We start from the raw sequence: 16549 nt of genomic DNA, 5'->3' as shown, positions 1-16549 counted from the left end.
TGCACTTAAATAATAAACTACTAAAGAAATAATACAGTACTAAGTTATTTTTTTTCTGCGCACACAATTCGAAAACTATTACTTCGCATTCATTGGTGTGAATAACATGAGGATTATCCATTCTACCTTCAAAATTACAATAAGATCCGAGAACAACACTGGCACTTTCTTCAGGTAATGATGCAAAGATTCAAGTGCCTACAAACACCCTTAATCCATTTTACAAGCAAGTATGGGGAAAAAACATCACAAACAATAGCAAGGCACTCCCCAAATTGTGAGGCAATAAATATCTTTGCGGAATGCTCCTCATTCGTCATTGTAAAAAATAAAAAAGGGAAACTGTTGAAAATGTTTTCTACACGGAATAAAGGACTAACCTTAACGTGCCTTAACGTTCTTCCCATAACAATAGACATCTTACCGCGAGAAAAGAACCTTTGTCACAAAATATAGCTGAGTAACTAAAAATAAATCTAGTGAGAATCTTTTTGTTTCCATTTCTAAGGTGAGGCTAATTTACAGGATTAAATTAGACTCAATTGTATCAGCAATCTTCTTATCTCTTATATTGTAGGTCATACGTAGGAAAAACACACCACGATAACACAATTACTGTGATTTTTGATACCATTATTATTTATCGGTTTCATAAATGCATTTGTGTTTTAAAACATTAATTAGCTTTACAACTTACACATGAAACTCCAGACATTCTCAGAATACAAAACGTGGCTGGTCTCACTTAGTGTACTGCGTAATTATATAATATACTCTCACTGCATTTCCATGCTAATGATCTCGTGTACTACAGAAACTAAAACTAAACAAATAGAATTTAGTGTTATCTTTCATTTCTGTCTGTATATTTCTACTCACTTTGTATGCAAATTGTAAAGGAAAACTAAAACAAATATAATTATTTTGTTACTGTAGGTAACACTAACAAGAAATAGTCTATTTCACGTTAAAACAAATCATGAAACTCTCAAGAGACAATATAAATATGCTACAAACAATTATATGCTTAAAGTTGTAATTATATTTGAAAAAAACCCGAAAACCACGAAGAAACTTATTCGCAGTTATTTACTTGACTGCGCCTGCATCGATGTATATCGGGACAACAGTTTTCTAACAGGAAAGTTGAGTTTTCGTATACATAGAAATATTTTGAACGCATTGTATGAAACCCACGATCGCTGCTTACACGAATCTAACTTGCACTTGACTGGCTTGTTATATAGTTAGGAACCTAATATATTTATGCCTACTTTATATGGTTGATGCGCATAAATGTTATGTCACTAATATTAAAGTCTTAATCATTTTTACGTTCCAAAACAAAATAAATAAAAAAGATTTTAATGTCCCGAAACATAACATCACAAATAAAACTGTCAACAATCAAATTAAATTCTTAAAGTCATATTTCATTTGTATCGTAAACTGAAGTACGTAACTACAAGAATTAATTAACGAGCTCGAAACTTTTATAACGATTGTTGTACGCCATTACAAAATAATAAAAGGAGCCTTTAAACTAACTTGTAAGCTGAGATTTATCGGCAATTTAATTTTAAACATTCTTGCTTATTTACCGTTCCAGCGTTTTGTTAACATTGTTACTTGGAAATGGAAATTATCAATCGTGGTATTTTAACCACCACTTTGCAACAGTATTTTGCCATCAGCAAAACAGAACTCTGGTTCTAAGTTTTGGAATCAGTTGAGTAAAAATAAAACTAATTATAACTTAGTCATTCAGTATTTATTTATCCCAAATAAAGTGCCTTTACACAATAATCAAAACATAGTGCTAAGTGATATTTGATTTTGTACCACCTGGAAAACTAAAGGGAAATTGTGTAGGAAACTTGAATTAATTAAAAATTAACAATAATAATCACAGACCAAATCATATTATAATGACTTTACGAATATCCTAGTCTTTCTTTAGAAGTCGGTTAAAACAGAGATACAGATTGCGTTCAATAATTCACCTCACTCATAAAACGTGCTGCGTAACAAATATGTAGCCTTCAAAGAAAACCCTTTATATATTTCTTAAGGATTAATAACCTTCTGAAACTGTAACAATATAATTAAATATGTGACGAGAAGTCCCACGAACTTGAAAGGCAGTGATATGTCGATGTCCAACATGCGCAGGAGTGAGAAGGAGAGATCTCTTGTCTCTGTCCAAGCCAGTAAAGCACGTGCCATTCCGCGACTTGACTTATCTGTAAAATTTCACACTACATTAAAACTATTTATTTAATTTTTGGCATCTAAAATTATCCAACATACTATACTTTACACCCGCGTTCGGCGGGAACTAATCATACTATGATGATTAAAAGTAATCTACTGCCTTCTAGGATGAATGGGATAACTCTGCAAGAATTTCATAAATCAATCCAGCAGTTTCTGACCCTAGCGCGATCAAATAAGCTCTTTAGTTTTATAGGATTAAATATTTGTCCTCTACATAAAAATTAAGTTATATCACTTAACTTTTATAACTTAAAGGCAACAAGTTACTACCACCTAACTACGAACTAAGGAATCGTTCAACATTTCTGTTACAAATAAGACACAAAAGTCAAAAGTCAAAAACGTTTATTGAAAATAGGCTAGATTATAGCACTTTTTCACGTCAAATAATACATAAGGACAGCACACATAATCAAAGTAATAAAATTTCAATATGCTACCCAAATACTGTACACTCTAACACTACCTCTATACTTACTGGACATAAGTTATCTGTACCCAATACATCGTCAAAGAGATAAACGCACTAACATTGGTAAAGTTAACTCGGTAATAACAAGTTTGACTACGAGTTCAATCCACATGAGAGTGACACTTGATAAGCTACTAATTGCACTGGGACTTCTGTTGTAATTACAATGTTAAACCTAATATCCATACGTTTGTAATACTCACTATTGAACCTATGGACTGCCTATGAACTGATAAAATAGAAGGCTTAGACTGGAGTAACTTTTTGATCAACATTTTAAGTTTTCAAGTTCTAACTTCTAAAAGTTGGACAGTTTTACGCAACAGCTAGTAAATATTATATTTTAATCTATAAAAGCCACCTTGTCGCTTCAACTCAAATTCTTGACAGTTACAAAAATACAATCTTAGTACGAGGGATAGCGCTTTCATAGTAACGGATTTTTTGCTCGGTATTTCTAAGTACTAAACATTAAACACTTAAAAATATCAAATGTAAACTTAAGCAATATTACTTAAGTTTTATTTAGGAATGTATTACATATATGTATGTAATGCCTATTTAAAGCATGACAGTGGTAATTTTTTTTTGTCAATTGATAATACTGTATGCTTTTGTATCAATGGTAAATGAAAAAGTGACAATAATCCGCAGTTGTGAAAGCCCTGTTAAGAAAAATTCAGACACTACAAAACAACATACCCAGTTGATTCTCATAAAGTCGTGAAGCAAGCAACTCCCTAAGCCTGCGAACTTCGTTATGGACCTGGTCTCCCAACATGCAAGGCGCAAACAACGGTAACATAATGCCAGCTAATAGCCCCACATATGTAATAATGAACGATAAAGGGACCTGCAACAAATATATTAGTGAAATAGACCTTATTTGTGATAGGGGTCATGATTGCGGTGCGAGAAGGGACGGTGTTATTTGTCTTGTACAGTTACGTGTAGTTATAATAATATTTCGTACTGATTTGTACCTATCACCACCACTCATGAAGGTTTGTTCCCACTAGTTCTACTGCTTAGTTCTACCGTAGAACTAATGGGAACTTTTTTTCCCACTAGTTCTACTATTTGAGGTGTAACAAAATAGTAGAACTAGTGGGAATTATGGTTTTTATTGGTATTCCCACTAGTTCCACTGAACATTGGCAGTAGAACTAATGGGACATTTTGTTCTAATAGACAGAAGAAGTACAGTCGACGGCCTGGGTGACATCTCGCCGTGTCCGTGATTATCTGTAGTTGTGATTTTTATCAGAGCTCAAAATCGATAGCAGTCAGAATAACTTAGGTTTTTTTTCATGAATTTCAACAAAAATTAAATGTTTTTCTTTATAAAAGTACTAGGACAGCAGAAATGACAACTATCGGCCGTCGACTGTACTTCTTCTGTCTAGTAGAACAAAATTATGTCCCATTAGTTCTACTGCCAATGTTCAGTGGAACTAGTGGGAATACCAATAAAAACCATAATTCCCACTAGTTCTACTATTTTGTTACACCTCAAGTAGTAGAACTAGTGGGAAAAAAGTTCCCATTAGTTCTACGGTAGAACTAAGCAGTAGAACTAGTGGGAACAAACCCTCATGAAGGGTTTATATGGGACATAAAGCGATTTGGCCCGAACACTGTAAATTCTATGAGTTAGAAACAAAGAAATATGCGTTAAACAAAAGTAATGCGTATAATCCTAACATATACCTAGATGTTAGGACAACATGGAATATCGAATGTAGGAAGTTTGATGTGAAATGTAATAAAACTTACATCTTCCTTAATAACAGTCAAAGACACTCTGTAGCAGCAGGACAATATATTAAGGAAAGCAGAAACGATAGTCACCAGCAACTGGAAACAAAAAAAAAATTTACCACAAGGAATATAGTGTACATTCAATAATTGTTACTTATACCTCTTACCTGCCATTTAACCGCCTCTATCAAGTAATTATAGGCTTTTATCATATTGTGGTACAAATTCATCACCTTTTCCATTTTACATAGTGCCTTGTTGCTATCAGACTTCGAGTATCCAAACTCTTCGATATTTAGCGACTTCGTTATCTTGCTATTCGACAGCGACAACTCCATGTAGTAGTTAATCAAACGAATCCTTGGTATCAGCAGACTAAGCAAGTGAGCAACGTAGTGGACTTCATAAATATGACAAATAATAAAAGGAGCCATTCCCACGTACAAGGTCTCGAGAGTAATAAACATGTAGGACACGGTGAAGAGGACCACAATGTACAATAACATAAAGGCACCAAGCAAGATGTTCCTGATCGACCCCTTGCAAATCCTCGGTCTGCAACTAACTTCCTTGTCAAACACATTGAGCTCGTTGTAGTATCGCTGCAAGCGCCGGATTGACGCTAAATTGAACAATATAAAGAAGATAATCTGTAGATAGAATATGATAATAACGATATTCAGAATAGGTTTGTCCAAAAGAGTAAACAAGAGGCTCAGATAGTATAGCGACACCAATAACGCGTAAATAACTGCTAATATGTAGAAAATAAAGTGTATTTTTCCGAGCACAGGGAGTCTTATGATGCCGAGAAGTAGTTCACTTATCACGAAGATCTTGGATATAGGATCGATGTAGGGTCGGTCATTAGTGCTAAAGTACGTATTAACGAGAACAGACGGAGGCGTCATGTCGACGTCTAGTCGCGTATACAAATGAGCTTTTAGCAACTAACAACACACAAAACATAGTCTAGCGGTGACAGGTAATAATCTAATTCAAATGACAATATTATCGGAGCCCCATATCGGTCGGAAAATGCCATTAAATTAATTAGAACTTCTGTTGTCGAACACAACTTGACACACGTCGACCAAATAATAAATTAATATGCATTACTCAATAATAGGAATGTTCTGGACCGAATTAGATTATATTTAGGTACACACAAAATGTGGCTATTTCTAATTCCCTTATAGACAAACTTAGTTCGGAAAAAATGCTGAGCCATTATAGCCATTATCTAGATATTAGGTATATGTACGTAACTTGTACCCCGTATAATGTCTAGATCCTACATTGTGATCGGAAACATCTTTCAAAGCTGTTGTTTTCATTTCATGACCAAATCGATATTAACATTAGTTTTAATACTACATACCTAGGTAAAGAATCTCTCGATCTTCAAAACATTTTTCTTGAACTCCTTTAAAATTACTTCTAGCTGGTATTAAATGACTTACTCTAAGAACTCAACTAGCAAAGTGCATAACTTTAATAAATCCTTTTCTTCCTGTTTTGCTATGCATTTCTCCGGTCGTATTATTTGTCACAGTTGTATCTCATAATGTTGCCTCACTTTACAAATGTGATTATATTTCCTCCAGCGTCAGAAAATATGGTGCTGCGTCCACTGCGCGCTTTCATAATAATTAGGAATAAAAGAGTGGCTTCCCTAGCCAGCTCTTTGTACCCACTTCAAATTAACTACAAAAAAGTTATAAAAAGCCTTTGTTTGTCCATAGGATGAGTCCGCCCGTTGACACCGTAAACTTATTATGTCGCTTTCTAGAATAATGGAAGGGAAAATTGTTTATCTACTCGAAATAAGTACCCTTTTTGATTCACTGATGGGATAAGGCGAAATTCTTAAGACAAAAACAGAATTTTCGCTTCCGGTTTCCCTCGGTTATGAATATTTTAGGTGTCATAATATTAGCTTTTATCGCTTTCGAAGAACATAATTTCTTTTTTGTTATTCTTTTCAATATTGCAACATGATATGATTCTTTTGAAAATAGTAATGTAATAGTAATGCAGTCAAAGTAGAAATCTTTTGTTATAGTAAAGATGCCAATGCATCACAGCTCATGAATGCAACAAACAGCAGTTTTGTTCTATCATATAAAATGGTACACTGTTACTTTGAGACTATTTGCGCAAACACTGAACTGGGCAAATCCACTATAGATATAAATTAAATATGAGCGAAGCGGCCAGCCCTGCGCGAATGCTCCCCGACTGAATACATACAGATGAGCGCCATTTATAAGCTTTACATGCAAATCTAAAACTATACTATCGAATGTAGGTGCAGGAAAGGTCACGACTGGGTTATTGTACACGATATGGGAGCGTGCGAGCTGATTTTCACTATCATAGCCATGTATTGGGAAACGGCGTTTTTTTTTCGGGGATAAAAATAATACCTCTATGTATGCTGAGAAGCTTTTGGGTAACGATGGTCTCTAATTGATTTTATCGATCATCTAAAGACCTTGGAGCTTTGTCTAATATAGACGCAAATTAGGTTAGAAAAAAGCTCGTAGGTACCTATTCTCAATTGATTCTTAAGCAGAAATCGCCTCATACATTTATTTAAATTTAATCCGGCCTTTATTTAATCGTGTATTTGCCTGAACTGGTCTGCACCATCTGGATTATAATACAGCACTGTTTACCAATACATAATTCATTTTTATTATTTCCCTCCGTGGTTACCTACTCGAATTTTCAACGGAACCTATTCGTTTACATAAATCTAAAACAGACGGCGAAAATATAATATGTATTATGAATCATGAAATTGAGTTACACGGATATAAACATACATTATTTATGAGTTCTTATAGCCCTATGAGAGGTGGAAATGCCTTTTTGTGGGTAGAAGAAGCATCAATTGGAAGTATTATTTTACTGGCTGTTATTCGTTTTTATTTTCTAAGTCTAAAATTCCAAAAAAAATAAAATACCTAGATAGAATTACACAACAGACCTTACGAAACAGTGCCATCGAAATTGTATTCACTACAAATGTGTTAACAAAGACACACGAGAATCCTATCCATAAACAGCATCCAGACAAAAAACACAATCAAATCTACATCTAAAAGCGATTACTAGAACCCAATCACAAACAAGAAGATAACAAAGCAATATAGTAACGAAATCAAGCGAGATATGATGATATACGGTAAGCGCGGTAACAAATAGGCGTTTTCCTTCTCTCGCAGCTAATACATGAAACAAGGCCTTTTGGTAGCCTCAATCAATCATGTGACGCCACGCATCACCCCTGTGGATGAATCTCGAACATTCCATAGCTTTTATTACACATAACCTACAATAATATCGGGGTGATACTGTCTCGGTAGGGAATAGGGTTGTGATCTGCCAAGTTCAGCAATGTAATTATCCTTCGCTTTTGGCGTTTGATAGCTTTCTGCATATTAATCTATACGAATTTTAGATGTCTTTAAATGTCGACGGCAGTTTGAATATTTTTGCAAATCTTATCTACTGACAAACCGTGTTGCTAAACCGTTACCATTTTCAGATTTCATTAGAGTTGTAGCGACCGCCCAAATGCTTTACACAAGGGGAAGAATATACGACTAAGTTTTCATGAGAAAAAAAAACAATCTAGGAGAATTTCCAGTGATAAAAACGAATAAAGATAGAAGCAATAGAGTCGTGCAGATAAAAAAAAAATATGGTTTCAATGTAGAAGGCAAGTATGTCTTTATTTTCCACAATGTTAAAAGCAATATTAAAATGTTGCTGGTCGTCCATTTCCCGAGGGGGTAACTGCAGGCCATTTCCGTCCTTTTTAATAGAGACCTGTGTGGTTAATGGACAACAATAAAAATAAAAATAACTTTGTTCTTGTTTGTGACTTGATAGAAATTTTAAAATATTATTTTCTTTGTTCTTGTTTGTAAATAATATTTTGTTTATTAAATATTAGACGAGCAAATTCTCTGAAGCAATTGTGAAACGACTTTCATTTATTTTCAGAAACAATAAAGTTTCACCAAGTAAACTTATCTATAACATTGTGGTGATGGCAGGTAGTGACACTTCTTGCAGTTTACTGTTCAAAAAGCGCTGATTCACAGGCTAATTGAAATAAATGAGGTGACATTTTCTTAGCTGATGTGTTTCTTATCAAACTTTTAAGAACATAAATTTACTTTTCAGGGGGAAAAAATACCGAAACAGAAAACGTCATCATGTCATTTTCCAATCAAAAATGATTATATCTAAAACCGAAAAACATAATATAACTCGGTATTACTTAGCGCATAAGGTTAGTAAACAAAGCGTAACTACCAGTGTTCAGTAGATATACGCATAGACTCGAACATAATCACTTTATCGATGCCGGCTCCGTGATTGATGCACATTTAGCGCGGCTCCCCACTTCCGACACGCAGATATCGGAAACACATATAAACAATACAGTTTAACTGAATTTAATACTCTGAATCATAAATCGGGAGTCAACTGAAACAGATACGAATTTAATTACTTTAGTCTGGTGACAAATGAATATCGTCTTTGTGGTTGCTATAAATTCGATGCCATTTATATTCGAAGAGAGATCACAGTGTGTTCTACCAAAAAGGTGTTTTAATATTATGAGGAACATAGATATAGGATAGGTACCAACAGGCGAGTTTATACCCAAAGTAAAGTAAGACATAAAACCCCGACTATATAACAAACTCGCATTCCACGTACAAACGTTTGGCACAGAAGAATAAGCTCACCACTTATTTCATTGTGCCCTTTGTGTTGGTTTTATGACAAAATAACAATGAAAAGAATTCAACTGAACATTCTTATTCCAAACCCCATTAATCGTGCAGAAATTCACCAAAACGCGTCTTTGACTTAAACGCTTCGCATCCAGGTGAATGGGAAAGCGGCGCAATAAAGTTTATCTTTAATAAAAATCGAAGTCCAATTATGTCGGTATTATAAAACCGTGTTCACTGTGGCTACGACCCAGCGCTGCGCCAAGGAAATTGGAACAGCAAATAAATATCGCAAAGTGTGGAAATTGGAAACCGTAACATTTTTTTATGTCGCCACCCCATACCCGACATAACATGGCGGCCGTTCAAAATAAATATGTTCGGAGCAAACAATGAGTGGGGACATGTGACACCACGTCTTTCAATCAACAACACTTTTGACTTTCACTTACGGAAGGGAAATGGCTCATCCATTATCAGGAAAGTAGTCGTCCGCTTGTCTCCCCCATCCGAGTCTACTTTCAAACTGTTCGTAACGAAACAAAAGTTGTTTTCAAACGGAGAGTGAATTCCCATGTATCGTTACTTTTAAGCTCGACGAGATGTCTAATGAAATATATGTTACCTTTTCTTTAACAAATAACTTGTTGAGTACCGAATTGCAAATTGCACATTAGAAAACATAGTTTAGAAACACGCATCCTTTTTAAATGTATAGCAGTATCAATGGCATACCTATGACATTTTTAGAGTAGGGATAAAATCAAAAGAGGAAGTACATTAATATTTAAATAAATATTGAAATTCTGCGTCCCTCAGCAAAGTACACGCCGACTAAAAGCAATGAGAGCGATGTTAGTAAAAAGTTTAAGAAGGAACTTGTTCACAAGTTTGCGGGGACTTAAATAAAAACCCACCCAAAACAAAAATGTGAAAGGCTGCCAAGTTCGATAATATGGAAATCCTTCGCCTATAAAAGAAGTGAGATCTGAATAAGTACCAAGTTCCATACACATACCTCAGTTAAAAATAGTTACTTTTTAATGATGTTACTTGGCAAGTTTTCACACACCTTGTTATAAACCTACTAAACGCAATGAATCAAGTATTTAATTTTCTATTAAAACTTGCCAAGTAACATTATTAAAAAGTAACTATTTTTAACTGAGGTATGTGTATGGAACTTGGTACTTATTCAGATCTCACTTCTTTTATAGGCGAAGGATTTCCATATTATCGAACTTGGCAGCCTTTCACATTTTTGTTTTGGGTGGGATTTCATTTATTTTTGTAAGGTTGTTTATTTTATTTTTTTTTATGATTAAGTTAGTTAAGGAAATGTCTCATTTATACTATCTTTCAGATTTTTGAATATGCACCATGCTTCTTACAAAGAAATGAACTAGATTAACTAAATGGACTAGATTTACCAACTGACTGACATGACATGTTATCATATATTATGTTCGTGGATCAAAGTTACACATTCGTTATTTTCGAAAGTGACTCACACTTGGCCGTTTTCAGATTTTTACTTTGACTAAATACAAACCTTTGTAACGAATTTCAGATCGGTACGACCATTCGAAGATATATTATATAAATATAGATAAATTTAGTTCGTTTTAGTTCCTTAGGGGTATAAAGGACAATGGGCAGATTGGTATACCCCACCAATAGAAATGTCATATATATCATTGGATAGGCCTTTTTATGTAGAACAATATTTACTATGACAGCTTTGCTGAAATGTTTGTCCGTTCTGAGATATAGATCAAAAACTGTGCAAAAGTTAGAACTAAGTAATCTATTGATAACTCAAGATTTTAAAGGAAAATCTAAGAACTACTAAGTGTAAGTCTTGTATGAAAGAAAATCAGATTACAGTATTGATTAGCATCCGTTTTAAGATTGTTTGTTATCTATATCTCAGAACGGACAAACAATAGAACAAAACTGTCATGGTAAATGTTGTTCCAGTTAAAAAGACCTGTCCAATGATATGTATGACTTTCCTATTGGTGCGGTTTCTCACTACGCCCAACATCCAGTTGGTACAATAAAAGGTTGAAATGCTACATAATAGTACCAATTATGGATCCTAACGGGCACAGTAGTACTTACAAGACTTAAAGTTATTAGTACTTAGATTTTCCTTTAAAAACTTGAGGTATCAATAGATTACTTAGTTCTAACTTTTGCACAGTTTTTGATCTATATCTCAGAACGGACAAACATTTCAGCAAAGCTGTCATAGTAAATATTGTTCTACATAAAAAGGCCTATCCAATGATATATATGACATTCCTATTGGTGGGGTATACCAGGTCCCATATATTTGTGCCCATTGTCCTTTACACTGGGTATTTTACACCTTCATTATTTTGAAACCGACTCACACTTGGCCATTTTCAGATTTTTCCCTTTACCTTGACATAAAGACCTACCTCCATGCCAAATTTCAAGTCAATACGACCATTGGAAGTGGTCTAGGTTTTTGATGAGTGAGTCAGTGAATCAGTCAGTCAGTGAGTGTATAGTAAAAATAGCGATTTTCTGACGTCAATATCTCAAGACCTACTATAGGTATATTAATGAAATTTTGTATTTTAGATAATTGAGGGGGTCTCAACAGATACTAGAAATTTGAAAAGTGTAAATAAAATAGATTTTGAGTTATAGGGGGGTCGAATTTGGCCCGAAATGGTACGTGTAATATAACCCACGGCCGGTGTGTCGCTTTTTTTGCTCGAACTTGGCGGACACACTGCCGTGTGTCTAGATTTTAGATTAGTCAAAAGTTTACCATCTCAAGTCACAGACATGAATATTCAATCAAAATATCAATATTAAGACTTAAAAAGACTTTTCGTAATGATATTCATCTTAACAAAAAAAAGTTGCCTTGGAAATGAGGATAATTCTACTTTTGTTACATTATTTGGGCTGTAGACGTAGATGAGAAAAATGCAAAATAATCTACTGCCAAAACCATCCCAAACATTTTCACACAATACCTAATACTGCTCAATCCTTCTCCGTGTGAGAGGAGGCCTGTGCCCAGCAGTGGGACGATAAAAAGGCTGTAACAGTAACCTAATACTTGTCTCCAATAAGTTTCAAGCATGATCGAACCTCAGTTTAGCCAAAACAGTAATATTATGCACGCTTAATGCGAATAAATAGGTACATAAATTCGTAAGTATTTGTTCGTCACTATGTTGGCCCAGTAACGCGATCTGTTTGCCACAGCCGACGTGACAGCGGGCGCGCGCCGCCGGCTAAATCTCGCCGAAAGGATTTTTCCAAAACTTCGCATTCACGGAACATAGCATACACAACTTACATACATTTTACAGAACCGTTTAGCGAGATACAGTTGTTATTTTCGTATATTTATGTCCAAATAAAATGTTGTTGCTGTACATATTTTATTTGGACAACTACATGTGAAGTTGCGCTGCATATAATGTAAAGTAAACCAGCTCGTTTGTCACAAAGTTGAAAGCAGAGATAATTTGTTTAAGTTAAATATCAAACAAATTATCCGTATTTATAGACAAATATATGAATAGTGCAATACTGGTACGGGAATGTAAAGCCAAAGAAAATAGCATTGAATAATACGTCTCCTAAAATAAACTTAGATTAAATATGATTTAAGGTGAAGATTTCACGATTTTTTTCCATGATTATTATAAAAAAATGCATTATCGCCAGCTTGCAGCAATAATACCCACCTTAAAAACTAAGTACTTACACAAAATTCTTAACTTAATTTTATTTTCGCAAATTAACTAATGGAAAAGCTTATCAAAACATTAAAAGTCACTTCGATGCAGAATAATCTTTTATCTTGGCTCCGTTTAAGTGCTTTCGATCGACCATTAATCTTATAAGGCTTGTTGTACACGGGCGTAAATAATAATGCAGCGTCCCAAATTCACGGCGGACAATACCTAAGTGTCGCTGCTCAAGTTTGATTAATGAACACCCAATAACCCACACAAAGAGCTCCTTCAGAATAATATACACAAAACCCAATATTTTCGTAGACTTTTTGAAAAATATTCCATAATGGCGAAAGAGAAAATGGTTATTGAGAGACTTTTATGATAATCGTTGGCTGTTCATGTGGGCGAAACAGCAAGTAACTGTTAAATTGTGGAATTTTGGATTAAAATTTACCTACAATCAGGGTCCAAGAGCCTTTGGTAGCAAAGGTTGTTCAAGTAGTCTTTTCTATCGAGCCTCAGACTACGTAATTTTCAAGTCACAAAATGTAGCTACTAAAGAAAAAAAAATCTCATAATCAACAGGCTAACCTAACCTTTCGACTATAGTCATTAATCGTTCCATTATTTTTATCATTCCTAATTTTAGAGTCCAATTTACGACATTAGTACCTTCTAAAGTACCATAGAAACATTCATTAAAGAAAGTCTAGGTACTGAAGCACACAAGTGGTGGGAAAGTCAAGTGGCTTATTACAACGGACCTTACAAATGGATACCTATTTATTTTTCCACAATACATACTTCATACCGATGAACTGAAAGGCCTACCCGATGCCTGCTTTATGTAACTACCAGGCATTTTCCAATTCATAAATGTATACAGTGACCGACATTTTGTGGCCTTTACACTTGACATTTGATGAGGCGATAATATGCTTTACTATTTTTGGCTTGTAACGTATATTGGAACTCGGTAAATAAAACATTTGAACGTCAACATATTTGATATAGGTATATAGGTGTCCCCTATGTGTTGGAACCCTGTATATGTCTAAATCAAAGAGCATCCGTGCAGACTATTGTCTAACGAAGATTCATGATATGGCTCTGGCTAACAACAAACCTGAGTTAATACACTTCTCACAAATTATTGATGAGGTTACTTTGACGGTTAGTTTTCATTCATGATTTTCAAGAATTAATATAATCTCCGACATTTCAGTCGAAAATTGCAGGTCCAAGTGTCTAGTTTTCAGATCTATCAACGAATATTTATTTAAATGTCTAATTCTGTAAAATCCTTTAAGCAAGAGAAAAATCCGCGACTCAATTGTCCCAAAGTCTGGTAGAGACATACGTAATACGAAACACGTAGACACCTCTATACATATATTTTGTGAAAAGTCCTCGCAATTTAACATACTCGGTTAGTCCGACTACCGCAAGCCGGAACTGCCAACTTAAACCGGTACACCCTTTGCCAGTTTCAAGATTTAACTGCAGCCCTACCCTAATTAAGTGACCTTTTAATGTGTGGCAAACTGAGGGTTTAAACACGCTCGGAAATTTTGCCCTTACCGTAATAAATGTTCAGATAGAGCTGGAAAAATCTGTAGTAATCTTCTAACTTTCTCGATAACCTGCTACCCAAGAGGATAAAATGTAGAACCATTACTTACCCCATGAATCGACTTTTATTACAAAATAAACATCCTTAATGTTGACAGTCGATTCAATTGTAATTCAATTATTCAGTTCACCGTTGAAAACGTTATTAGAACGTTTCTCCGAAGCCTTAATTAAAAACAAAACTTTGTCAGTAGTAAAACAACGGAATGTAACGTAATTTCCATTTTAACGGGCGCGCCATAAAATGAAGAATGCTAATTTATTTAAGTGTTCTCGACTGCACTTAGTGCAGCTCAAAAAATACTACGGTTTAGGTAATTCGTCCCTACTCAAGATAATGACTTGCTGCCTCGGAGACGAGAAGTACTTACTCATTTAAGTATCTTCATAAAAATGAAATAATGTATTGTTACACAACAAAGTTTTCCTGAGCGCTGTGGCTAACTATTATTTCCATTTCACACCTATTTCCTTCTTATAATGCTATAAAAAAGAGTTAAGAAACTTGAACTGAAAGTTAGTAACTTAACAGAAAACCATTTTAATCCTTATTAAAATAAGTACTCGTTGCAAATTGAAAATTTCCCCGCGACTTGACTCGGCGGCGCCTGAGGGGCGTGAGGGGCGGGGAGGGAACTGAGAGAAGAACTCGGCCGCCACTGAAACGCGACATTTTTCTTTACCATTCTCATCACAAACGAGCTCCGTCCACGAGACACTTCTTCATATTTTCAAAGCCCCTGCAGATAACTTTGAATTATGACACTTTGTTGTTGTTTGACCGCCCTACATAAATATAAGCAACAACTTGAATGCTCAAAACTCTCGATTCAATTGTCCCTTCCCGCTGTTGCTTCAGGAAATGTAAGTAATTCACGCTCCACTCCTCCCTTCGTTCCGCACAACTTAATTAGCAAAAGTTTTAAGTAATGTCACCTAATTCGGTTGTATTTCCAATTTTCCTTGTTTTTACAAATATTTCTGACTTTGCTCATACTTATTGTGGCTGTCGCGGTATATATAGGTATGTCTAAATTACACGTTAACATAAAAAAGTTCAGAGTGAAAATGTTAATAAAAACTTGCAATTCTATTATTATGTTCACTCAACCCGAAGATATACAGTAGGTAACAAATACAAAGCATAACCTACTTTCTAAGCATAACTAATGGTAATTATGTTATCACAGCTCAAGTTTAGCAGTTGCTGGAGTCTGTAACAAATCCCAGTAGTCTAGGATTGAACGTTACATTTTGCTTGAACTTCGAGCTACAACTGAGAACTACACCTAACGATATAGATTAATATTATTAAGAACTTTGTTATGTACGATTGGTGAAGTTTTAAAGAGTTTGAATGTTAAAATAATACTCGAATTAGAATGTATACGCTTGGTCAATTAAACCCTCCTTAATTGGAATTGGAAACTAAAATTGTATTTTGGAATCAAAGCATAAAATAAATCACGATAAATAAGCTCAATTTCATTCCCAGAAATCGTTTTGGAGGTAACGATTGCATTCAAAGAAGTCTATTCCAAAAAGGCACTATTTAAACCGAAAATGCAACATGGAAATCAACGAATGCTTTTTGTGCAGTCAAAGGAGATTGCAAAACAAAAGCTGTACAGTTCGTTATCTCGCTCCTTTACCAGACCGCGGGGTACTTATGTCTCACTGTATACAACTGTAGGCACTAAGCTCACAAAAGAACACTTTAAAATATGTGTCCTCAACATTATTAACGCGACCCCTTGAGAGACCCTTTCAAGTCATATAATGAGCTAACAATTTCTACGTATAAATATTGTATACGTATATTGCAAGCGGATTTTTGGAAATAATCTGCAGGAAACATCAAAGGATTGGACTGAATGTTCACACAGTTTGTTAAATCAATGTAAATAAGAACA

The 16549-nt window shown here is 34.8% G+C and overlaps 1 protein-coding gene across 1 annotated transcript; it reads right to left on the bottom strand.

The window, feature by feature from the left end:
- Window positions 1–2067: 2067 nt before the first annotated feature.
- Window positions 2068–4919, bottom strand: LOC135118129 (uncharacterized). The gene is made up of 4 exons (XM_064039267.1): window positions 4678–4919; window positions 4526–4606; window positions 3452–3602; window positions 2068–2243 (listed from the first exon to the last, which is right to left on the bottom strand). Exons 1-4 carry the CDS (start codon window positions 4846–4848, stop codon window positions 2068–2070), a joined length of 579 nt encoding a protein of 192 aa, XP_063895337.1. The 5' UTR covers window positions 4849–4919.
- Between the last annotated feature and the right edge of the window lie 11630 nt (window positions 4920–16549).

Source organism: Helicoverpa armigera, chromosome 18 (genome assembly GCF_030705265.1).
Source record: "Helicoverpa armigera isolate CAAS_96S chromosome 18, ASM3070526v1, whole genome shotgun sequence".
NCBI lineage: Eukaryota > Metazoa > Arthropoda > Insecta > Lepidoptera > Noctuidae > Helicoverpa > Helicoverpa armigera.
The sequence above is the reverse complement of the archived record's forward strand: the minus strand, read 5'-3'. Positions and strand labels throughout refer to the sequence as shown.